Below are 26067 nucleotides of genomic sequence, written 5' to 3'. Positions count from 1 at the left end.
CAATCACAAAAATCTTAATAATCACAAAAGTTTCTTCTGCTTTAAGTATTCATCTATCCAGCATTTATATCATTGGAGAACAAGCTAAACAGGAGAAAATAGCATAGGCTAGTATGGAAGCTAGAATATCATGCCTATGGCACATGAGAGATCATGGTTTGATGCTGGAGTTGCCAGCGGAATTAGGATGAAGCTACACCCATCTGTATAGCCCATCAGCATTTATTAGCAAAAAGCATCTCCCACTGAAATGAAATGTCAAGGAGAGTTCAAATAAGGTTTTCTACTTAATATGGACTTTTCTTAGCCTCCTGCTGATGGACCCTATTGCTGAAAAGAGACAGGACTTGTGGCTTATAGGACCCCCATGCCATTTTCCATGTTGTTTTAATACTGCTTTGCCACCCAGAAAAAGAACGTTAGCATTTAACAGCACCCCCCCTTCCATTTCCCCCTGAATATTTATATTCTTTTCCTGAGTGCCATACCAGTATTAAAGCAGAATGAAAATGGGTTTAACAATCACTGGCATGGGACTTCTGTACAGCATGTGTGTCACAAATCATGTCACTTTTCAGCAATAGGGCTGCTGCCAGCAAGAGGCTCAGAAATGCTCGTGTTAATCAAAAATTTTAATTTCAAATCAAATTGACGGTTTACACATGGTGAGAAATGCTTCTCACCGTGTGATTTTTCAGTATGCTGTGCTGGGCAAAATGGGTGCAGTTTTCTGTTAAGAATTTTGACTGCAGTATTTGCAAATTTATGGGTTTCAGTGTATTGGGTATGGTGAGTAGTTGATCTAATGGAGCCCCTTGGAGAATAGGAAACAGAAGGGTTTTCATGCAGCCTGGCACTGGTGAGCTGCTGTTGGCACATGCTGCTGGAGAAATGACAGGTATTCAATAAACATCACTATGGTTAGAGGAAGATTTAAAGGAGGGAGGGGCTGCAGTGCTATAAACAAGGAGTTGAAACAAATGTGCCTATTTCACTTCTTGATTATTTTGAATATGTAAATGTTCCAAACCATTTTTAAATAACTTTCAGGTTATTTTCATGTTGGTCTTGTACACCCAGTGCCTACCAATGTAATTCCCCCAGTAATATTGATGCAAACAATAATATAGGTCCAGTTCTGATCTGAGTTGGTGTAGTGAAATCAGTGAAGTTACTCTGAATTAACATCAGTTTAAATTAAACCAGAATTTGGCCTTATATTATTCTTATGGCCTACATTTCCAGATCCTTATCCTGCAAACTCTTATTCATGGATGTGAATAGTTACACTGAAGTCAGTAGGATGCCATGAGGGCCCAACCCTGCACCTGTGGATGTCAATGGCAAAATTCTCATTGACTTTAGTAAGAACAAGATTGGGCCCATGGTGAGTGAGGAATACTCACATGAGTAATAATTGGCAGGATCTGGTGTTACTTGTGGAAACCAGTGTTTTCAAACTGTATCTGGAATATCAACATAAAACCAAAATATGATCAATTGACATGAAACATGATATCATGAGTTACAGACTAAGTGACATTTCCCATCTTGAAAGGGAACAGCAGCTTCTTTTGAGACTATGGGGTTAAAGTACCCTTGCCATATTTCTTCATACCAGGGACATCAGCCTGAACGTGACAGTACCCCTTCTCTTCCATTTCGCCCACCCGCACACAGGTACTATTTTACCAGTGCCAAGCATCCTGAGTGTTCTGTGGCATCACATGGCATCACCAACCACTTAAAAAAGCAGTTATTCATCAGTCTGCCCAGGATTACCTCATAGTCCCTTTTTGTGTTCACTCAGTCACTGAGCCAGTCTTGGGACAATAAAGCTGAATATGTAATATCACTGCAGAGACCTAGGAGATCACAGTTGTTGTTGTAACCAACCTAGATAAGAAATGAAGATAAATAACTCCTTAATATTATTATTTGCAAGGGGGAGGCTTTTCTTTTTATTACTCTTTATTGTCAGATGCCATAAATATTCCAAAATGATTATCCTTATGTAGATTTCATCTCATTTACTTTGAAAGGGTCTGAGGAGCATATTATCTCATCAGCTGCCAAATTAATATGACCATTTATGACATTTGCTCTTTTTTTTTTAACATTTCCTTTTTGGATTGAAGACCTGAAACAGATAAATATGCTAATTTAAGACATCTGTTGTTTTCCGAGATGTAGGGCCCTAGACAGTAGTAACTGTTGAGAATTTGTTTACTGAAATTGTGATTTTTCTTAATAGTTTTCATTATCACAAAAATTGTATCTATTTGTTAAATAGTTAGAGAAAAAGTGTCTATGACCTCTGTAATAATTTTAGGCAATAAAACACCAGGACAAACTGTCTTGTTTCCATGGTGCAGGGCTTCACAGGTTCTTAAACATGGACTTGCAGGTCTTTCATTGGGCAGTGATCCTGTGAAATACTGAGCACATTCTACAGGCAGACTGTAAGCTCTTTGGGGCAGGGACAGTCTTTTCATTCTGTATTTGTACAGTGCTTAGCACCAGAAGTCTCGATCTATGACTGGAGCTCCTAGAGACTACAAGCACCATGAACTCCCCTGCATCTCTTATGGAATATGACACTGGCTGCAACCAGAGTTGCCAAATTCACAGGCCTCAGTGAGGAAACCCCAATATTACTCAATTCGCAAACCCTTACATTGGATAGGACCTTTTGTCAAGTGTAGGGCCCATTAACATCATGAGAATCCTTCCACTCTCATCAGTGGATGCTGGATCAAGCCCTCAAATCCCATTAAACCAGTGGGACTCCGCACAGACCAAGTTTGAGTATGGGTGTTTCAGCTTGGCCCACAATATCAAGAAGTTTTATGGAACCATACTGTTCTCTTCCGTTCAATTCAGGAATTTTGGAGTTGAAAATCCCCCACAATTCATCAGTGATTTTGCATCGTGTGAAGGGTTAACAAAACTTTCATTATCACACTCTATTAAGCCAGGACCAGGAAACAATTTCTAATCAACACTCTGATCTGGGCAGGGATTCTGCAGTCTTTTGTATTAGGCCTCAGATCTGTGTTTTCTATTCACACATGCTCACTTCCAGCTGTTGTCATTGAAATCCCACATAATCTCTCAGGGTCAAAGGGCAGTCATCCATGACTGCTGCTGTTAAAAGGTTATGCTGATTTCTGTTGTCAAATATTGGCCCTTTTCTCTTTCAGTCACTCCCATTCTACTTTTTTCAACAAGAAAGATCCAGCCTAGAATTGTATTACATGACTTTAAAGTCTTAAAAGTGTTCCTCTATTGTACTAACACGACATGCCCTGGACGGTCTAATTCATTCTGTTACATTCCACAAAGAATTTTCTGGTGCTTCTTAAAAACTCTGTGCTAAAGCTGAGTAGGCAAGCTTCAAAGAATAATGACATAGGGGACTTGTGGCCTAGCATTTATTTTGTAAGGAAATATGTCATTTGACTGTGTAATAAAATAACCATGGTTAATTATTGCTATGACAATAAAATTAAACTTAGAAGTAACTGTAGCCAAAACAAGGCTGGGGCTGGAAGGGTGCAAGTAGAAAAAGGGGAAAAATGAGATTTCTGTATCAGAATTAAAATCATGGCTAATTTGTAGTTTGAACTCTTTTTTAAAAAGTCATTTATTTTAAAGATTTAATGGAGCCATCTTTTAAAGTTTATAATTTATGGGTTTACAGAACATATTTTGTATGAGGAAAAATAAAATTGATCCCTCGGGTTAGCATTAACCAGAGTTGCATGCAGTGGTCCAGTGCAGACTATAGTGTTAAAAAATAAAATGGATTACAGTCACCTTTATTTTTCATAGAGTACTGTGGTCCATATAGACTACAGGTCCCAGAATGCAGTGGTCCATCTTGACTGTAGAGGGTATTCAGGTGAAGGTGGAGAATTGCATGCTGGGATGTGTAGTCTCCACAAGACTTGCAGAGCATAAACACCTTATATGAAGATATCACTTGATGTATATATGTTCTATCCTTCCTTTTATTTGTTTGCTTTTGCTGCGAGAAAGAACATGACTGAGGATCAAGCCGAAGTTCTACCACACCTATCCTGACACCACAATACAGTTAGATAAAAGTTAATCCACTGAGCAGTCTGGTGAGGAGAGTTCTCAATTATTTTGTCTTTCAAGGTGTCAGTGGTTGGTGATACAGACTCATAAACTCACAGACTTTAAGGCCATAAGGCACCATTGTGATAATCTAGTCTGTACATAGCAGGCCACAGAACCTTACCCACCCACTCCTTTAATAGACCTCTAAACTCTGGCTGAGTTACTGAAGTCCTCAAATCATGATTTAAAGACTTCAAATAACAGAGAATCCATCATTTACTCAAGTTTAAACCTGCAAGTGACCTATGCCCCACACTGCAGAGGAAGGTGAAAAACCTCGAGTCTCTGCCAATCTGACTTGGGGGGAAATTCCTTCCCAACCTCATGTATGGTGATCAGCTGGACCCTGAGCATCTCAACCCACCAGCCTGACATGTAGGGAAGAATTCTCTGTAGTAACTCAGAGACCTCCCTGTCTATAGTCCCATCTCTGGCCGTTGGGGATATTTACTACTAGCAGTCCCAGATGGGCCACATGCCATTGCAGGCAATCTCATCAAACCGTCCCCTCCAGAAAATTATCAAGCTCACTCTTGAAACCAGTTAGGTTTTTTCACCTGACTACTCTCCTTGGAAGGCCTGTTCCAAAACTTCACTCTTCTGATGGTTAGAAACCTTCCTCTAATTTTGAACCTGAACTTGCTGATGGCTAGTTTGTAGTTTGTTCTTGTGTCAACATTGGCACTTAAATAACTACTTTCCCTCCCTGGTCATTATCCCTTGGATGTATTTATAGAGAGCAATCTTATCTCCCTTCAGCCTTCGTTTGGTTAGGCTAAAGAAGCCAAGCTTCTTGAGTGCCTTCTGATCATCTTAGTAGCCTTTCTCTGCACCTATTCCAGTTTGAAGTCATCTTTCTTAAACATGAGAGACCAGAATTATACACAGAATTCCAGATGAGGGCTCACCAGTGCCTTTTATAATGGTAATAACACTTCCCTATCTCTACTGGAAATAACTCACCTGATAAATCCTAGGAGTGCATTAGTTTTTTTCACAGCCACATCACATTGATGGCTCATAATCACCCTGTGATCAACCAAGACACCCAGGTCTTTCTCCTCCTGTCACTTCCATCTGATACATCCTCAGCATATAGGAAAAATATTCATTGTTAGTCCCTAAATTTATGACCTTGCACTTTGCACTATTAAATTTCATCCCATTTCTTTTAGTCCAGTTTTCAAGTTGTCCAGATCTTTTATGATATTCGGGTCCTCCTCAGTGTTGGCAATAACTCCCAACTTTGAGTCACTCCAAAATTTTATTAGTATATTCCCACCTTTTGTGCCAAGGTCATTAAAGAAAATGATAAACAAGACTGGTCCCAAGACCGATCCCTGAGGAATTCCACTAGTAAACTCCTTCCATCCTGACTGTTCACCTTTCAGTATGATCCGTTGTAGTGTCCTCTTTAATTAGTTCTTTATCCACCTTTCAGTTCTCACATTAATCCCCATCTTCTCCAATTTAACTAATAATTTTCCATGTGGAACTGTATCAAATGCCTTATCCAGGTAGATTAGATCTATTGCATAAAAAAAAAATCAATTATCTGCTCAAAGAAAGAGATCGGGTTAGTCTGGCACAATCTCCCTTTTGTATTGTGTTGTATTTTATCCCAGTTTACTGTTTACCTTTATGTCGGGGTGGCCAAACTTACTGACCCTCTGAGCCACAGGCGCATACGACAATTCTTAGAAGTTGGAGAGCTGGGTATGCCTGCCAGGGCTTGTGGCTTCAGCCCCACTCCTGATGAAACCCCCGAGCCCTGGCAGGGGCCTCCTGCGGGGCCAAAGCCGCTAGCCCCACCACCCTGCTACAGGGCAGATTCCCTGAGCTCCCCCGCTCCCCAGTCTGGTAGGTAGAGAATGGGGGGCTAGGCACTCCGTGAGCTGCACTTTAACTGTAAAAGAGCTGCATGCAGCTCGGACATCCCTGCTCTATGTCCTTAACTACTTTCGCTTTCAAAATTTGTTCCAAGACCTTGCATACAATGGAGGTCAAATTGATGGGCCTGTAATTTCCTGGATCACTTATTTTCCCTTTCTTAAAAATAAGTGCTATATCAACAATTCTCCAGCCATAGGGCACAACCCTCGAGTTTACAGATTCATTAAAAATCCTTGCTATTGGGTTTGCAATTTCATGTGCCAGTTCCTTTAATATTCTTGGATGGAGATTATCTAGGCCCTCTGACTTGGTCCCGTTAAACTGTTTTGAGTTTGACTTCCACCTCAGATACTGTAATTTCTACTTCCATATCCTCATTTCCATTAGCCACCCTAACACTACCCCTAAGCTCCTTATTACCCTTTTTAAAAATGGAGGCAAAGTATGCATGTAGGTGTTGGGCCATGCCTCGATTACTTTTAATCTCCACCCCATATTCAGTGCTTAGTGGTCCCACTTTTTCTTTCCTTTTTTTTTTTTTTTAATTATATGGCTATAGAATCTTTTGCTACTGGTTTTAATTTCCTTTGTGAGGCTTAATTCTGCTTGGCTTTTGTCAGTTCTCATTTTTTCCCTACCCTTCTGACCTCCAAGGCATAGCCAATCCATCACAACTTCCATATCTTGTAGGCTTTCTGCTTTCTCTTAATAACCTAGATGCTTGGACATCCAGTTTGGTCTGCAATCCTTCCCTGCGAATTTTTCCCCTTCCTTGGGATGCAGGCTTCAGATGCTTTCTGCAACTTTGATTTAAAGTAATTCCAAGCCTCCTCCACATTCAGATCCTTGAGTTCTTCAGTCCAGTCCACTTCCCTAACTAATTCCCTTAATTTTTTAAAATGTGCCCTTTTTAAATCAAGGATCCTAGTTGCAGATCTATTTTTGTTTATCCTTCCATTTAGTTTATACTGAATTCGCTCATGATCACTTGAATCAAGAAGAAAAGGAGTACTTGTGGCACCTTAGAGACTAACCAATTTATTTGAGCATGAGCTTTCATGAGCTACAGCTCACTGCATCCGATGAAGTGAGCTGTAGCTCACGAAAGCTCATGCTCAAATAAATTGGTTAGTCTCTGCAGTGAGCTGTAGCTCATGAAAGCTCATGCTCAAATAAATTGGTTAGTCTCTAAGGTGCCACAAGTACTCCTTTTCTTTTTGCGAATACAGACTAACACGGCTGTTACTCTGAAACTTGAATCAAGGTTGTCCTCTACAACTACTTCTTCTATGAGGTCCTCATTACTCACCAATAGTAAATCTAAAATTGCGTCATTTCACGTTGGTTCGGTGATTATTTAGTGAAGAAATCTGTCAGCTATCACATCCAGGAATATCTGGGCCCAACTATTATAAATAGCACTTGTCCTCCAATCTGTATATGGGAAATTAAAGTCTCTCATAATCACAACATTCCCAGTAGTATTCAGTTCACTAGAATATTAAAGAGATATATATCCATATCCATATCAGATCCTGGGGGGTCTGTAGCATAACCCAGGGACAATCCCAGTGGAACCAGTGCTAGCTTTCTTCCCCCAAAGTGATTTTGACCCATACAGATTCTGTTTTATCCATTCCATCACTTCTAATTTCTTTACAGTTTCCTACCTCATCCTTAATATACATGCTTCTGTACCACCTTTACCTTTATTTCTGTCTTTCCTGAACAGCACAAACTCTTCAGTGCCTGTACTCCAGGCATGACTACTGTTCCACCATGTTTCCGTTGTCCCTCTGATACCTGGTTTCACTTCCTGCACCAGTAGTTCCAGTTCCTCCATTTTGTAACCGGGGCTCCTTGCACTGGTGTACAGATGTGTATATTCTAAGCAATATTAATTAGTTACTCAACACTTTGTGAAACAGAGGGTTATCTAGGTGGAGGATAGAACCAAGAGGAATCAAATTGCACTTTGAGTGGAGAGGGATTTCCTTTTTAGTCAGGCATTTGGTTAAGATAATAGGCTTGAAGCCCTAATTGATTATTACTATTTTAAGGTTTTAAGATGGTTATGTACAGTAAGATGCTTGACATGAATAGGGCTTTATAAATTGTTTCAGTCCTAGTATAGGAACTTGTTTCGTAATTTCAAAATACTGATAGTGAATCAAAGTTTCCCAGAAAGCTGTTTCTTCAAATTAATACTATAATACGTCGTCAAACTGTCCAGTGCAAGTGAAAGAACTGAATTTGGACTTTTTCATCTTCAGCGGATTAACTCTTTCACGGTATATTATTGTTCAAATTACAGAGAACATGCTTTGTTTGCAAAGCACCACATACACTTATGGCACTATATAATCATTTAATAAATAATAAGAATAATAATTAATAATATAAGGGAAACTTTTTAAACAGCAGTAACACTTTGAACATTAGTACAATGAAAACATTTTTTGGTATGTGGTTAAGGAACAGTGACCTGATGAGCTTACTATATTTCCAGATAAAAGTAAATGCTTCAGTTGTGATTTTCTCAAACTACAATGCAAGTGCTTGATCTGTAATCTTCCTACATCTGAGACTCCCTTCCTGGGCATTAATTAGGAATACAAAGGTGACTCTCCATGTACACTAAATATTGGAAGGCAATGTAGTTGGCTTTTGTACACACAAAGCCTCCATTGACTCAATCTTTATATGAATTCACTTAATAACACAGAGCAAATGGAATGAGACCTTGAGGCTTAATTCTGATCTCACATTCACCAGTGTAAAACTGGAAAACTATGTTAAGGTCAGTGGAAATGGACTTGCACATAACTGGTATGTCAGGGGGTTCACTCATCGCTAGCAGCACCTCCTGCTGGCCGTCCTGGGAATTAGCTCCGCCAGGCTTATGCTCGCCCTCTGGTGATGTCTTGCCTCATCCTGTCTCGCCGTGTGGCCCCACTCACTCTCAGATCTGCCATTTCCTCTTCATGGCTTGGCCCTCTGGCCAGGTCACTAAGGTCCTCCCCTTCTGGAGAATTCAAAGTCCTTCCAGACCCTCTGGATGGCTGGCATCTCCAATGCCCTTGCCACTCCCCATTGGCTGGTAGGGGAACCCAAGCACGCTCTCTACACCAGGTTCTAGCCCAGGGACCCTATAACAAGTAGCCATGGTCTCTACACAGTCTGACCCCTTGTTGATGTTTTCCTGGGCTTCTCGGCTGGCCAGGCTCCCAACTCCTTCCGCACAGGGAGTAACTGCAGCCTGCTTCCCTGCCTTCATACAGCCTCCTTGATGCTCACAGCTCCAGGGCTTTATACTGGCCCTGCCTGTTCCAGCCCCGCTGAACCTACTTCTAATTAGTGGTGTGCTCCCTGGCTCCTCCTCCAGGTGCACCTGGTGGAGTTAATTGGCCTGCCTGGCCACCTTAATCCCTTTCAACCCTCTGTGGGGTGGACGCCCCATCACATGATGGAAGATCAGAATTTGGTTCCTTAAACGTAGACTTGTTTTCGCTCCTACATTATTGGGGTAATGTTTGAACCCAAAATGAAGAAAATGTAATTTATAGGATTACATTTTACATAATTACACTGTCACCATCAAGCTAAAGTGAATTGCTTTTACTGTGGTGGTGGTGTTATGTATGCATATTATTTGTATAATACCAAGAGTGTACTAGGTACTAAGATACTATTTACTGATTCGCAAAAAGAAAAGGACTAACACCTTAGAGACTAACAAATTTATTTGAGCATAAGCTTTTGTGCATCCGATGAAGTGAGCTGTAGCTCACGAAAGCTTACGCTCAAATAAATTTGTTAGTCTCTAAGGTGCCACAAGTACTCCTTTTCTTTTTGCGAATACAGACTAACACGGCTGCTACTCTGAAACCTATTTACTGATTGGTATTATTATATACCTTATTCAGCTAACTTTATTATTTTCTTACTTCCTCCAGAAAAAAATTATCATCCCCATAAATCTGACTTACAGCGAAGTACTGAAACCTAGGGTTTATTCTTTCATGCCCCGATCCAACTCCGATTTAAATCAATGGAAAGACTCCCACTAATTTCAGTGGGAGTTGCTTTGGACATAAAGCCTTGATTCAGGAAAGCACTTAAGCACCTGTTTAAGTTTAAGCACTTGAGTAAGCCCATCCCTATTTGGCGAAGCATTTAATTAAGCATGTGCTTTTCTTAAGCACATGCTTACAGTTAAGCGTATGCTCTAGGGCTTTGCTGCATCAGGGCCTATCTTAGGTGTCCAAGTGCCATAGTTTATGCATAGAACTTCAGTGAATGAATAGTTTTTGGTAAATCGAATAAGGATTATCTACTCCTCATTTTAAACACCAGCTTTACTACCCAAATATGATTGAGGTACAAACCTGGAGAGATAACCAGTTCATGTACAGCAATTTCAACTTCCTATCTTAGGGGTATTTAACAAAAGTATAATTTTGCATATATTTCAGAAAAGCGCTGCATTAGAAATAAATCTTGCAGACTTTAGGATGTTTAATCCTCTTTTCAATTAAGGATCTTTTAATGCTAACATCTGCTTTTGGAATTACTTAATAACTTTACCTAATTTTTTTTCTTATTCACAATTAAGTGGAACAGCCAAATTGATACAGTGTCTCTGAAAGACATTTTTCCATTTTGCCCTTTTTTAGCAGGCACAAAAAAATTACATTTTTACAGCTTTTCTTGTTAATTATACTATGTCCTGGCCATTCCTTTGTCATTTGTTTGGTGAGCTCCCTTCATTTTTTCCTCTTTTTTGTTGCACTTATCATCACAATTTTAGAAACCTAAGCCCTAGTTCTGCAATCGGAATCATGTAGGCAGAACTTTAGGCCTGCACGGAGTCCACTAAACTCAGTGGGGCACTACGTATCTATGCATGCATGGATCAGATTGCAGGATCAGGGCCTATGCAAGAGAACAGCTCATATGAGTCAGGATTTGAATGGTGTGAGTAAGGGCCCCGATTTCCTAATCATGTATGAATGTATAATTCAATTAAAAAATCTCAACCGATAAATATTTATTTTCACCAATTAAGACTGAAAATCTTGTCAGGCTTTGCACTATTGTTCAATCGCACCTACAGTCCTCTAAACACACACACACACACACACTCACGAGTGAACTAACACTTTGAGAATGAGCCCAATGTTTTACCTTCATTGTGAATGTTCTTGCTTTTGTGTATTTTTAAATCACACCCTAACCATTATTGCAATAGGATCTCCTTTGTTACAGCCTGTCAGGCAAACAAAGGTGCCAGTGGATACAACAGGCAGAACCAGTGTAGTCCATTGTTATCAGACCTACCAAGGGCTTGATGGTGCCATGTACTGAGCATTCTGGCCCTTATCCAGCAAAGCACTTAAGCATGTGCTTAACTTTAGGTGTCTGAGTGGTCCCATTGAAGTGAGGACCTAAGAGAATTATTTTTAATTCATAGATCTTTTAATCCAGTAAACAAATCTGCTGCAGTATATGAAAAGTAGACTCTCATATTAAAAATACTCAGGAAATTGCCAATGAACATATTCTATTAGACTAATTACCCACTTTTAAAAAGAAAAATGATGCAATTATGAACTTTATTATTGAAAAATGCAAACTGAGCCAGGCACAATCACATAAATTTTCTGAAATCTACTTTTTAGTTGAGAAAATGAAAAAAAAAACCACTCAGTTTCTACTTTGGCATTTTATGCACTTAAAATATTCAAAAAGAAAAGGAGTACTTGTGGCACCTTAGAGACTAACAAATTTATTTGAGCTAAGGTGCCACAAGTACTCCTTTTCTTTTTGCAAATACAGCGGCTACTCTGAAACCTGTCCTTAAAATATTCAAAGTTTCTTTCCCTCAAAAATTCAAAAAAATTCATGCTAGTAGATTGAGAGATTTATTTGGGTTACGTTTTAACATCAAGTACATTTGAGTAATTTAGCTGTAAACTATTGGATCGTGACAGATTTGTGAATATATTTGTGTACATATGTAATACAAACACACACATAGAGGGACATATAGACACAAAATTATAATTCCAGTAGTGTATAGTGTACTGTATAAATATAATTATATAATACTGTATCTGAGAGACAGTTAACTATGTAAGGCAGATGGTGCCCCTATAAAACATTCAATAATATGTGTGTGCGTGCATTGGAATCAGTGACTTTAAGTAGGACAACCTTAAAAGGTATGCCACTTATCCTGTGAACAAATACGACTTTACAGTTCTTTTAATAATCCCTTTATCCGGAGATTTCTCCCTTGACCCTGATTTCAAAAGCAAGAGGTCAGCCTGGCCTGCTAGCTCCAGACCTCTAACTGAAGTCCTGATATGTACTGTATGAACTGTAAATCCAGCTATGTACACTTACTTGCACTTGGTTTTGAGTTTGAAAGCTGCTTGCTTTGTAATTGATTATGCCCATGAAATTGAATTAACATTTGGTGATAGACATGTTTTCAGAGAAATAGGAAAATACCATTATGTGAAGTGTAACAACATTTTGATATAAAATGTAGAGTCATGCCTTACACAAATGAAACAGGCAGGGAAACATATACCCTGTCTCAAAGAAATTCCAAGGCTTAAAGTTAATGCTTTTCTTATGCAGAGATTTATTTTTTCTTCTGCAAAGCTTGTTTTAAATGCTAGAATTTTTCTTCTTTATGGGAAAGGCATTCATTTTAAAGGTTTGGTTTTTTTAAAAAAAAAAAGCTGCTATTTTAAGATTTCCCTAGTGTAACCTCAGAAAATGAAGAGTACATCTTTAAATCTTGTTTTGTTTGAATGAATGGGTAGATAATCCTGATCAGATGTTTCTTTAGAGAATAATGTTTAAAACGATTATAGAATTTAGCTGTCCTGTCTGATTCCTAGGTACAGTATTTTAATTTCAGTTGTTAAGTCGTTAGGGGTCATTTAAGGTAACCATATATTAACCATCTTTTGTTTCAGATTTCCTGTTGAGATGCTTTAACATCTAGAAAACTCCCTGCTGATGTGTCATGTTAGCTTTCTTAACCTCCAGATACAAACCATAAAATAGCCTACATAGCTGTATGACTAGTTACCCACCTCCATAAATAATAATTTGTGCTAAGTGGGAAATTAGGTGTCACAGTTTAAATCTAAATGAAACTAAAGTATTTGAGAATACTGTCATTAAATGCTTAACGCTCATCAAAATTCTTTCATTCTATTTGTTCTGTAGGACATTTGGGCTTCCAGGACAGTTTTGTCACATCAGGTGTTTTCAGTGTGACTGAGCTGGTCAGAGTCTCACAGAGTAAGTATCCTTTTGTTGTTGTTTCCTGTGTTTCTTATAACTATCATTTCCTCCTGTTCCCCCCACCCCAGAAACTGACTGTCCCCTCTTCTACCTCCACTCCACACATGACTAATTGTGTTCCACATTTTAAATTAAGTGGGAAAGTTAAAATAATAGAAATATTTTAAAAATAAATGATAAAATCCTGATTCTGCAAACCGATGGATCCTTACACCAGTGTGGCACCCTACTGAAGATATTAAGATTCTGTGTAGGTGCCCAGGTGGATCAGTTTGTAGGTTCAAAGCTTAAGGGATGAATTTTAATCTTTTAAAATGACATCGTCTCTGCCCAAGAGCCAGGAATTACGTATACACCAGTTTCGTATATACATGTATGTGTATGTACAGAAGTGGCTGCTGTTTTAACACCCTTAGGTTGGTGAACTTGCTAATAATGTGGACAGCTATACCGGTGTTAGCCCTAAGAGGCTCACTTACTCAAATGCATACAGCTTTAACTGTGTGAGGCCTGCATTCTACCTTCATTGTATGGAATTCTGCCTTTTTAAAGGATTTGTTTTTTGACCTTTAAAGAATGCTAATGCCCACAGCATGAGTGACACACCGCAGCATGATCATTACCAGCTTGTCAATACTCACTAACAACAGTGAATTAAGAGTACCTGTCACCACCCCATTCCATTGATCAAAGGTGCATTGATTGTATTTTTCTATGACATAACCCAGACAGTCCAAGGAGAGAGCATGGACAGCCTCTCTTGAAGCTGTGCCTCTGTTTCGATTACAGCTAGACCAGCCCCTCGGTGCTAGGGTGCTGTGGATTTTTGTAGCTAGGACGAACTATGTTGCAGCATTACAGTAGCACCAGTTAGCACTGCAGTAGTTAACAATTGGACTGTGTTTACAATATAAACCTTGCAGCTTATCTGCTTTAATATGCTCAGAGATAAAACACGGCATGCAGGTTCTCAGCATGGAAGTTTAAAAGCTTGTTTATATGCCCTGCAAGTCCAACTTTTGGCCTTTCCGGGGCCCTGCCTGGCAGGGACAGCCTTAGGAGAGAACCCACGTTTTTGAGTCAAAACCATGGGGTTTCTGTAGGAAAGGTCACCCTGTTTTTCTACTTTATCTCCCCCCCGCACACACACACACACATCAGAGCACTCTAGTCAGAGCACTGAATTGGCTTCCTATTGAAAAACTAGAAGTGGGGGTTGGGGAGGAGATGTGTAGGCATCAGAGAGGTATGCATGGGAGACTGAGAAAGAAAAGAGTACCCTGACCTTAGCCAAGCAATTCTCCTCGCTCTCCTTCTCAGATAACCTGTGGAAAAGCTGTTTCAAGGACATGTGAAGCCAGAGGGAGTTCTAGGTGCACAGTATGTTTGAAAACCAGGCCGCTGTATTTAGGTGCCCAAATATGGACTTGGGAGCCTAATGTTTGGCACCAATTTTTGAAAATCCTGGCTTCATTATTTTATTATAGTGCACTAAATTGATGTTTAACATAAACAGTGTTGGGAATAGCTAAGTTATCTCCTCCTGTATGTGAATAGCTCCATTTTATGATGTTTTAATTTGGTGTAAAGGGGAAAGGCTCTTGAAGTCCTAAGGGAATCCACCCTTTCTCCCTCTAAAACATCCCACATTTAACATAATCTTATCTTCACTGGAGGAGCACTAGTCATCATAGCTGTCTCTGGTTTCTGTCAACCCCAGTTCATGTGTTTGCAAGATGCAGTTGCTAGAAAGTAACTAGGTTCACCACTCCTGACTTCCGATCTCCATAGCAGAGAGTTTGGGACTGAGTTTAGGAGCCAGCATATTTCATGCTTATTAATCTTCCATTACATTTTATCATAACAACAATAACAACAATAAATCTTTTTACCAAAGATCCCAGTGTCTAACAAATTTTACAAACATATTATGAATTGTATTTATGAGGCTCACCCTCCCTGTCGCTAGAATGTACACAGCACCCTTTACAAATTGCTTGGAAACATACAGGAAGGTAGAGTAGAAAATACAGCATTGCATCCATTGGAGTTACCAAGGAAATTTTGGGAGGTAAAATAAAATTATCCAATTGTTATGTATCCAGGACACAAGGGCTTGCACTCCTTGCTCATGCAAAAAGTGACATAGTCTCTTTAAGGACCCTATTGTAAGCGGGGGAATAGTCCCACTATTGTGGGGAACTTTCCTGGCTTCTGCACTACCCTGGTGAAGTGGGCTAGCGAAAGGATCTGAGTCCTCGCTCCCATTTCCTTTACCCAGTGGTCTCCCTGCCCTTGAGGACTCCCCTTCCACTCTCCTGTCTGGCAGCGTCCTCGTAATCCCAACAAGGCTGGGCCCAGGATTCCTGAGGGGATCTACCCCCAACCCTGCTGTGGTCATCTAGGACAGGGGCTAGGGTGTCCCTACTCCAGGGTACTCTCTCTGCACTGGGTACTTCTCTGACCCACTGACCATTACATACAATTTAAAGCAAATGCAAGTTATTTAATCAACAATTAATTTTAAAAAGAATAAGGGAAAATGGGAAAGGTTAAAGGAAACACATCACCCCGCTCTGTGGCAGGGAACATCACAAACGGGGTCTCTGGAATGTCAGGGCCGTTCACAGTCTGTTCCTTGTAAGTCCCAGGCCTCTTCTCAGGCCCTGGCTGTGCTGCAGGGATGGACACTTCTTCCCAGTGTCACCCCCACCCTGTCGGGGTTACGATCCAAGCCTGGCTTGCAGAGCCTCTTGGCTGAGGCATCTCCCTGTGCTGGGCCCACTGCCCAGGGTCCCCCTCGCTCTTCCCAGCTGCTCATTGCACCCAGCTCTGGACTGCTCCAGCCCCAGCTCCACCGCTCTGTCTCTGCGCTGCTGCTACTCCTGCTGCTCTGCCTCCAGCTCCGTGGGCTGCTTCGCTGGCTCTGGTTGCTACAGCTCTGCTCCCAGGACAGGTCTGCTCTGCAGGCTGCTTCTGTGACTCTGCTCCCAGCACTGACCTGCTTCCTGGGCTGCTTTGCTGGCCCCTCTGGCTCTGGTTGCTGCAGCTTTCTTCCCAGGGCAAGTCTGCTCTCTCTGGGCTGTGCCTCTGGCTTTGGGGCTGCAGCTCTGCTCCCAGGACAGGGTCTGCTCTCTCTGGATATGGCCCAGCTCTGCTCCCCAGCTCAGCTTGGGCCCCTGGTTTCTCCTTAGCTCAGCCCCATTCTGTCTGACCCAGGCAAGTCCAGCCCACATGGAGGACGGAGGACAGGACCTCCCTGGCCTCCTGACTCCCTGATTAGCCTGCCTGCCCTGTCATTCAGGCTGACCTGGAGAATTGGCCTCTCCCCATTGTTCCTGGGGGCTGTCAGTCTCAGGGTCCTGATTCCCCATCGACCCTTCCCCCTTTTTAGTACTGGGAGCTAGCAACTAAAACACCCCCACTGAATGTTAGTAAGGGGGCAACAGTCCCCTTACACTATGCAGCCAGGACCTCAGTTTTATATCCTGTCTTCACAATAGCACCTCCGCGAAAACACAGTGCCCCAGCACTTACTAGGATATCCCTTCAGTACTGACTGAGAAGAAAGAATACTAACTGCGGGCTTAGCAACACTACTTCTGGTGGCACCTTGGATTTTCTATGGAGGTGCCTCATACACATACTGACCGGGCCTGACCCTGTTTCATTTATGAGATCTGACAAGCCCACATAGTAGGATATGTCTAGTGTGGATTCTACCCACAAAATCCCATTGATGTCAGTGTGAATTTGCATGCCAACATTCAGGGAATGATTTAGCATAAAGGATCCATGATTAACTGCTATGAGTTGTGCCTAAACTGACATGTAAGGTTGCCTGATAGATTGCGCTATTCAGAATAAACCTTGCTGGGCTATTTAAATATACTTGTGGCTTTACTCCAGACTAGTCCACAGATTGCTTTGGCACTGGAGAGCTCAACCCCTGCAGAGCACTAATCCAGATTCACCAGGATTTTTTTATTAGAACTTGGCAGCTTGAATTATCAAGATACACTCAATCCAGTCTATATATTTATTTCTCTAAAAAGCCACTGCAACTTTAAAAGCCACCCTGCTTGAGGAAGCTCGTCCGCTGTGGTGAGGCCCTTCTTTGATTTCCTGAGCATGCTCTATGACAGCTTCACTTAAGGTCATATTCCATATATGATCTTGAGGCTGCAGAGAGATCCAGGAGCATGTTCTTGGAAGAAAGTTGCGTGATTCTCAGCCGAATCCCTGTTGTGACGAATGCTGTTTTGGGGATGAATGATGCAGAGCAGCAGTACTGCTCACATTTTGTATACAGCTCTAAATCGAAACAATGCTTGTTTTAAAAACATTTCAATAATATTAATTTTCTAAATGTGTTTAAATGTGTGTGAATTTTCAAGGGCCGACTGCTACTCTGTCACTGACCCTCTTGCTGTGCAGTATGTATGCTACAGGAATGCTCATGCTGAGACGGAAAGACCAAATTTTGCTTTTTGTTACATCAGCATAATTGCACTGAAGTCAATGGGGTTATTCTAGATTTACACCTACGTAAGAAGAAGCAGATTTTGGCTTCTGCGTCAACTGTAGCTCTAAATGGCCTTGTTTCTTTTACACCTTTTGACATTATTGTTTTCATGATTTTTTTTTCAATTTGATAATAGAAACACATGCTTTCCCTGAGTTTTAAGTAGTTGTCTGTTGTTAGCTTCTGTCATCTAAAATTAACATGAGGCACATAGTGTTTCCAGCATTTCCTCATTAGGTATTGTTGGGTAATAATAATGTGCCATATTTATTAAACAAGGTTGTCAGATGTCAGTGTGACAGAGAGGCTCAAATAAAGTGCTGTTATATCAGCCATACAAGTCTGAGTGGGGAGGTGAAAAAGCTAAGCAAAAAGTCAGCTTCCTGGAAACAAATGTTTGGAATTAACATTGTACCTTTTTCTAATCCGGGGGTTCTCAAACTGGGGGTCATGATCCCTCAGGGAGTCACGAGGTTATTACATGGGGGTCGCGAGCTGTCAGCCTCCACCCCCAAACTCCATGTTGCCTCCAGCATTTATAATCGTGTTAAATATAAAACCGTGGTTTTTCATTTATAAGGGGAGTCACACTCAGAGGTTTGCTGTGTGAAAGGGGTCACCAGTACAAAGTTTGAGCACCACTGATCTAATCTAATCTCTCATTTCTATAGGTCTCAGTCATGATAATATTTATTTAGGTTTATCTGAGCCACTGAACAAGAATTATAGACCCTCTTGGTGGCAGGCACACCTGTAGCTTTCTTCTGTTCCACGGCAATGGGCTTTACCACTGAATCACTAGCCTGCTGCTCAGTCTTCCAGAGGCTGGGTAAATAGGAAAAACAAACCAGGAGAAAGTAAGCGGGGGTGCTTGGGTATAGGAGGTGAGATTGGGAGAGACTGGCAGGCTGGGAGCTTAGAGGCATGAAAAAGGCTACTACAAAGGTGTTGCCAATTTTAAGAAACTGAACATGGAATCCCCCATCATTGGAGGTTTTTCAGAACAGGTTAGACAAACACCTGTCAGGGATGATCTAGCCTCAGTGCAGGGGGCTGGACTAGACGACCTCTCGAGGTCCCTTCCAGCCCTACATTTCTGTGACTCTGTGTATGCTAAAACTAGGTGCGAGGTCTTTCTCCACTCATAATCCAACGTGAGTAGGCCAGATCAGATCCCCATTATTCCTTTATTGTGGTTGGGGAAAATCAGCATTGACCCACATACCCCAGACTCTGCTGGGACTCCTCCATAGAGAAGTTCATCCATGATTGGGAAGGATTGGGCTGAGGGTTAAACGCAGGAATGTCAGAACAGATACAAGTTATTCTTCCTCAAGCCTGAGGCTACATTTTGACCATCCCTTGGTCAGCGCTGGGGAAACTCCCCTTTAAGAATGCCCTAGGGACATGATGAAGGGAAGCCAGGCAAGCATGGCTCCAGTGCACCTCTGTTGACTCCTGTGTTGATGGTGAGAGACACAGGGGGCCCTAAGCTCCTGTAGATCCCAGGCAATGCACAGGATTTATTGATGGAACAGCCAGCTGTTGCACAAGCGAAACAAACCCCTCACCTCAAATCATCCTTTATGAGGAGGTCCTCAGAGGTGTGTAGGTGTCTACCTTCCATTGAAATCAATAGGAGCTAGGCTCCTATATACCTTCGAGGATTTGGACCTAAATTCTGTCCCCTTCCTCATGTGTGCAGAGGTCCCCAAGGCAGTAGACTGTGCCTGCTGTGAAAGGGTGGCAAGATATGGGAGGCAGTGCAGAATTTGTTCACCCCATTTGGCACAAAAGTCCTGCTCCATGGGATTTCCCTGTTCAGCAGGACCCTGGAAGTGCGAATGGGAGACATTGACAGGCTGGGAGCTTGGGGCCAGGGAAAGGGCATGGAGAGGAGGCTAATGCAGCCATTAGATTTGAGTAACCTGCATATGCTCCTGATCTGGATTCCTTCCTGTGTTGATATCCCCCACAGACAGCTGAAATATACAGGCTGGGCTGTGAAGGAAGGATTTGGGGCTTAATGAGCGGTCCCTAAAAGCAGATCAAATTTACGCATGTTTTGCACTGCATTGTTGGGTGAAATTATATAATTCCTGGTGCTGATGTACGAAGCACCCTGCCTGCTCACTGGATTGAGAATGCCACACTTAAAGTTGTAAAATGCTAGTTCAGGTTTTCATGGAGTTAGTGGGATGATTTTTAACCCTTTTAATATGCCAGTTAAACCACACACACACACATATACACACACATTTCTGTGTTAGACACTTAGATCCCATGAAAGGATTAAGTAAATTCCACAGGCTGTGAATGATTTTATGGTCATGGAATTTGAAAAGGCAGGGATCCTGGACTAATGCAGTTTAAAAGTGGATACTTAGGGTTTGAGACTTTCAAGCAGTCATTCTTTGTGATTTGGGGTTGCTGTAGCAGTGCTAAAGTGAAACCAGCTGCAGAATTCTCCTTACTCTTGCCGCGTAGATGGGTGCTGCTGTGGCATAGAATTTCGGGGGCTCTAGCAATAGGAAACTGGAACAGAATGTAAGAGGTCTCAGAATGTAAGAGATTGGCATGAAGTGGCACCCTAGTGTTTGAAATGTGCAATAATTCTGTAACTATATGAAATAATCATTGCTGTTTAAGGCAATAAAAGGAAAATAATCTCTTGTGTGTAGTGTTTGTGTATGTGTCTCCTCACGCTCACCCAAGAGGCTGAATAAAACTGTAACATTCCAGCTCAGATGATTAGAAGTACTGAAGCAGAATCATCTCGGTTGAAAGATACAAAACTGACACTGTAGTTACTGTGGGAGGAATGTGAAGGAGAAATTAAATTAGTTGCCACTACTCTGAGCGGGCAGGGGGCGGGGCAGGGAAGAGACGGGTATAACCCAAGGAATACAGCTTTCCAGTGTACTTTTATCAAGCAGTCCTTATCCACTCAGAATAAGAGGTATAATGTAAACAAATTATAGGTAAAGTCCTGTTGCACCCATCAATTCCTCTGGAGGTAGAGGGCCATCCCGCAGTGTAATTCCCCCAAAGGTAGAGTGGGTATCAATAGCTGGAGTCCAGAGCCCACCAGAGGGGTCTACTTTCTCTGTATGACACAGAGCTTCTTTGTGAATGGCAAGGCCTTCAGATCCATAACCATCAGGATCTGCTGGAGATTGCCCTACACTCAGCCGCCTTGCAAAAACAAGGGTTGGTGCTGCTGCAGCTCGGAAACTGCAGCGTGGGTCCACTGCTTTTTTGCAGTCTGTAGGAGAGTGGGAAGGATCCACAGAACTCCCTAGTGCAGAGCACACTTACAAAAGCTTTGATATAGCCTGTATGTTTTCTGCTATACTAAGCAATACTGTAGCTGAGATAGTTAGAAGTCAGCAGCATGAAAAACAGCATTTAAAATATAACTCTGTATTCCTTAGCCAAGCATTGCTATCCCAAACCTAGCATTTGGGATTGGGTATAAGAGGGAGAGAAAAAAAGAATATAATAAAAAATAGACTGCAGGCATAGAATGAACAGTTGCCGTGACCTTGCTTTTTGTATGCCATTACACAATTCAATGGCAGTCCACTCAAACCTTGCTCTCGATCAATATCCTATTAAAGCAGCACAAAAAGTCTCCATAAACTTAGTGGTTAGCTATGTTTATAAATGGAACTCAGCATAATTAGATGGTCAATAGCAAGCTGTACTAGTAATTTTAAAATGAACATCACACATTTCATATCAGTGGTATTCGGCAAACCTCTTTGAACCTAACAGTACAGTACATAGGAGACAAAGGCCATGCAACAAATTCGAGCTACCCTTTCCTCGCTGAGTCAGAAAGATAGTGTGTTTTCCTCTGGTTGTTAAGCCACAGTATATGAAGAAGTGTATTAGTTAAACGTCATGTTTCTTCCTGGGGTATAATACGTTTAGCCTTATGTACATTGTCACTTTGCTGCAGTGTTAGACATGTCTTGATCCTAGTTTTACCCAAATATCTTTGTAAAAATAAATAAATAAAAAATGAAAAAAGAGAAATTAAATATATCTTAACAACTAAAAGACAGTGCCATTTTAAAAGGAAGACGACTTCCAGCTTGGCTGGTTTTATTTAGTGGGTTTCCTGTACTTTAATTCAGTAAATTTCCAAAATAAATATTCAAATTGAATTAAGTCAGAGGGTTTTTTGCTAATTTTTCTGTTATTTTTCTTGACATTTCGGGTGACTATTTGAGCTAATAAACTGGCAGCAAAGGGAATAGATTGGCAGCAGTGGGAGTTTTCCTCAGAGCTGCGCTTTATCCAGAGCAGAGCTACCATGCAAGTGGTCAAAGAGAAGCAGCTCCCCGCTTGCCTCCCCAGTTTAACATGGAATGATCGGCCTACAGTGAGGGTTGTTCCAGTCTTTCAGGCAAACTCATTCTAACCCTCATTCTGATCCTTCAGAGTGATTGAAATGTATCCTGTGTGCGTAGGAGTTTTGTGATGGAGACCACCCTGTCAGCTGAAATCAGCTGAGGCTGCATCAGTTAGTTCACTTACAGGCTCCGCACACATCAATCAAACGAAGCTTTAAATGAAAGGCCAGATTTCTATCCAATAAACCATTTTACTCCTCCCTCACTGGGGTCAGAGCTCTGTGTCAAATGACATCTTGATGCAGGCATGTGGGTGGGGTGTGTATTGTGTGGAAGCTCAGTTGAAATTTTCAACCTATATCTCCTGCTTGGGACGTGTTCTTGAGCTATTTTGGTGTCATTTTTCTGAGGAGCATCTCTTAGGTGGGGAAAGCAGCATATTTTCAGTGTGGCTGGTATAATCTTAACTTTCAATTTATGTATACTTTGGTGTAATAAAGGGCTGGCTTTGTATTATAGAACAGAATGATCTCCACACTTATGCTGACAGTGCCAAAGCATGTTCTTATTTTGGGACGTTGGGCTGAGGTACAGGTGGGGAGAGTGATCACATGTTGGATGATCATATGCTAAAATGAAGAAGCTCAATTTAGACAGAGTTTTGCCACAATTTAGAGCTCTTTAATCCTGTTTTCTCTCTGGTGCTGGAGTGTTGATAGGGAATCCTACAAACAGACAGAAGTGGGATTCTGTCTTTCCATCAGTATTCAGGGCTAATAGAAGAGGGATGGTGTATTCAGGCAGTGAGAGGGGCCATTTGGAGCAAGGAAGGGTTTGCATGGCTAGGCTAGATTAAGTTTATGCACCTTTGCAACATGTTGTGTTGCAAAACAGAAAAGTAAATAGAAGGTCCAAATAAAACACAACAGAGTTCCCTCTGCCAAAGTCCAGTGTAAAGTGTTATGAGGTGTGACTCGATTCAGCTAAGTCTATAACAGGGATATAAAGCATGAATCACTTCAACCAAATTCCAGAGAGGAAGAGACGGATCCCCCCTACCCAGAGAAAGAGAGTTAACCCCTTCTCCGCCAGCCTCTGGATGGGGTCTGTACACTGAAATTTTCCTCACTTTGTCTACAGTAAAATGTTGTTTGAAGAGCAAACTAACTGGGAAAAGAAAACATAGATACCCTTTATTGAAAGATAACTTCCTACTACACAGAGTGTGATTCCAGAACAGTTCCCCTTTATGGAAAGTTTACCCTTATAGCATTACTAAGTTTAGTGACCTTGGGTTGTCTCTAGTATGAATGTCATTGTGAGAACTGCCATAGGCCTTTTAAATAAGGCACAGCCATGAACCTTTTAAATGCTTTTAATACTCAACTGCTTTAATAAATGTTCTGTCCTTTGACCATTTTATTGTTTAAGAGGGATGGATCTTGTCTTTTTACCTTTCATCCTGAATCCTCTCAGCTCAGCTCCCCTCAGTACTGCAGGGTGTCCGAGGACCTGGCAGGAAAACCCTATTACTGTTAAATATGGAGGAAGCTAGAGGTTACCTATTTAAATCCTTTCTATCTTGTGGCTAATTTTTATGTTACTAGCTTTACCCCCATCCCACTCCACATCTTTTCAGGCTACGTGCACCATGTTGAGAAGTGGAAGAACTTTTTAGTTTCACGTAAGGCAAATTCAAGAATTTGGCCAGTAATGCGCTAGATTTTGGGGGCTGATGAACGGGAGCAGAGTCAGTTTTTGAACACAAAATTTTCCTCCATCTCTATCTGAAATAAAACTGCTCAGTAAAACTTACAATAGCGGGGAAATTCATTGCCCCTTGAAAAGAAATGGTGCTTTAATTTAGTGCCTGCCTTTTTATGTGCCTGTTTGGAAAATATTATTATTAACCACTAAGTTGGGCTTTGTTAGGTCTGGGGTACAGGGGAATTGATCAACAAAGGGGTTTAAAGAGCACAAATCTGCTTGGCAAAGGAATTGCTGAAGACTGTGGAGTAGATGCTGCAGAGAGTACCTGTATGATTGATTTCCATTCACGTCAGACTGACTGCAGTGTGGTCATTTTTCTAACCCATAACTGCTCATACTGCAGCGGTCTGCTATCTGCAGGGTGTCTGACTTATAGCAGTCCATGCCCATGTTACCTTTTACACAAATTACTTACACTGGTTTCTTTTTTCCATGCAAATTTGTCGGTTTTACAGCCTCTTCTAGCTGCTGTCAGGAAACTCTAGCAGAAAGCACAATTTAATAAAATGAGTTTTACTATATTTAATTTTTCTTTAAAAAAAACGCCCGCCCTCTCATACAGCCAGTGCACAGGAAACATATTTTAGTTAAAGGAACACAACAAAGGAGTTTGTGTTCTTGCCGTAAATTACTTCCCAAATTAATCCCTTTTAATGATCGTTCCAGATTTTCTTAAGTTTTAATAGCATTGTGTGCTTTCCACCCTACGCTTTTAAAAATCTGTTACTTGCTGTCCATGTCATTCCCAGTCTGTCTCAATGTTGATCTACTTTCTTAAAAGATCTTTGCCCTAGATTGCCAGTTTAATTGTGAGGAGAATGAGGCAGCTGCAAAGCTATATTCTTCATCTGTCAAATCCAGCAGTGCTTCTTCCCTAAAACTTGGGGTGAAATCCTGACTCTATTGAAATCAAAGGCAGAACTCCCAGTGGCTTCATTTGGTCCCGTATTTCACCCTTGGTATGCCAGGTTATTGGTGCAAGGTACCTGAATCATCCAATCTTGATTTCCTCACTGATGCCCACAAGAGTGAAATATTTCATGTGTTTAATATTGGGCTCAGTTCCTCCCCGGTAGGAGCAAGCACAGGTCTATTGATTTCAGTAGAGTTGTTCCAACTGACACAAGAGTAAATTTGGTTCAGTATCATTGTGTGGCACCAGGAAAATCCCTGTGAATCAGAGTTTTCAGATAATATATCCTGTGCCAAACAGATTTATCTTGGGCAACAGGGTAATTTTAATCAGATTGTGGAATGGGACAGACAATCAATCTTGGTCCATAAAACAGAATGTCCTGTAAAGGTCAGGGCACTGGAATGGTGACAGTGGGCATGGTATCATATCACATGCAGTGGATTTCATTGAGGAAGACCTTGCCGGATCAGTTTTATATTAGTTAAAACATTCTCATTTGTTCCATATTGCTCAACACATGGGAGTTCAGAGCCCTATGCCTGTAAACTTTTGGAAAAGGAACTCTCATAATACCTTAGTGTAAAAACAGTACTCTAGGCAAGCATATTAAAGTCAGGTGAGTTATAGCAGTGGTGGTCCTTACAGAAAACCATGCATGCTTGTGGGAATAAAGAACAATAGAAAACGTTTGTTGGATAATAATATAATGAGGCAAATTGTCTCTGGCCTCAGCACAGAGCCAGAGAGGAACACAAGGGGTCTCAGCCCCTGGCATACTTCCCTTAGGGGTCTTGGTCAGTCATAGCTCCTATGCTCCAGGAGTATAGAGACTGTAGCCTCTATGTACATCTGGGTGCACACAGCATTCCCAAAGGTCTTGGGAAGAGGTGGCACCAGTGCCCCTTCCCCGTCTACAGAAGCTCGTAGACTGGGCCAGGCATACTGTAGGGATGGCGCAACACGTCCACTACTCAGCACTGTGCCTAATAAGGAAGTAAGTTCCAAGAGATGTTATTAAGAAGATTACAATATGGCAGCAGTTTCTTAAAGGAATCCAAGATTCTTGCTGCAAACAATGAGAATTGCCAGTACAGAAAAGACTGACCTGAAAAGAAAATAGGAATGTCTTT

General features: G+C 41.3%; 1 protein-coding gene across 4 annotated transcripts in view; it reads left to right on the top strand.

Annotated features, from left to right (window-relative positions):
• NFIA (nuclear factor I A) overlaps positions 1–26067 on the top strand; it is a 464567-nt gene that overhangs the window by 339875 nt on the left and 98625 nt on the right. For all 4 annotated transcript variants that reach the window (XM_084637844.1, XM_084637843.1, XM_084637846.1 and 1 more), the window contains exon 4: positions 13288–13362. In XM_084637844.1, coding sequence (XP_084493970.1) covers positions 13288–13362 — 75 coding nt within the window. The remainder of the gene's footprint in view (positions 1–13287; positions 13363–26067) is intronic.

The sequence above is a fragment of the Lepidochelys olivacea genome (assembly GCF_965140295.1).
Source record: "Lepidochelys olivacea isolate rLepOli2 genome assembly, chromosome: 8".
Lineage (NCBI taxonomy): Eukaryota > Metazoa > Chordata > Testudines > Cheloniidae > Lepidochelys > Lepidochelys olivacea.
The sequence above is the reverse complement of the archived record's forward strand: the minus strand, read 5'-3'. Positions and strand labels throughout refer to the sequence as shown.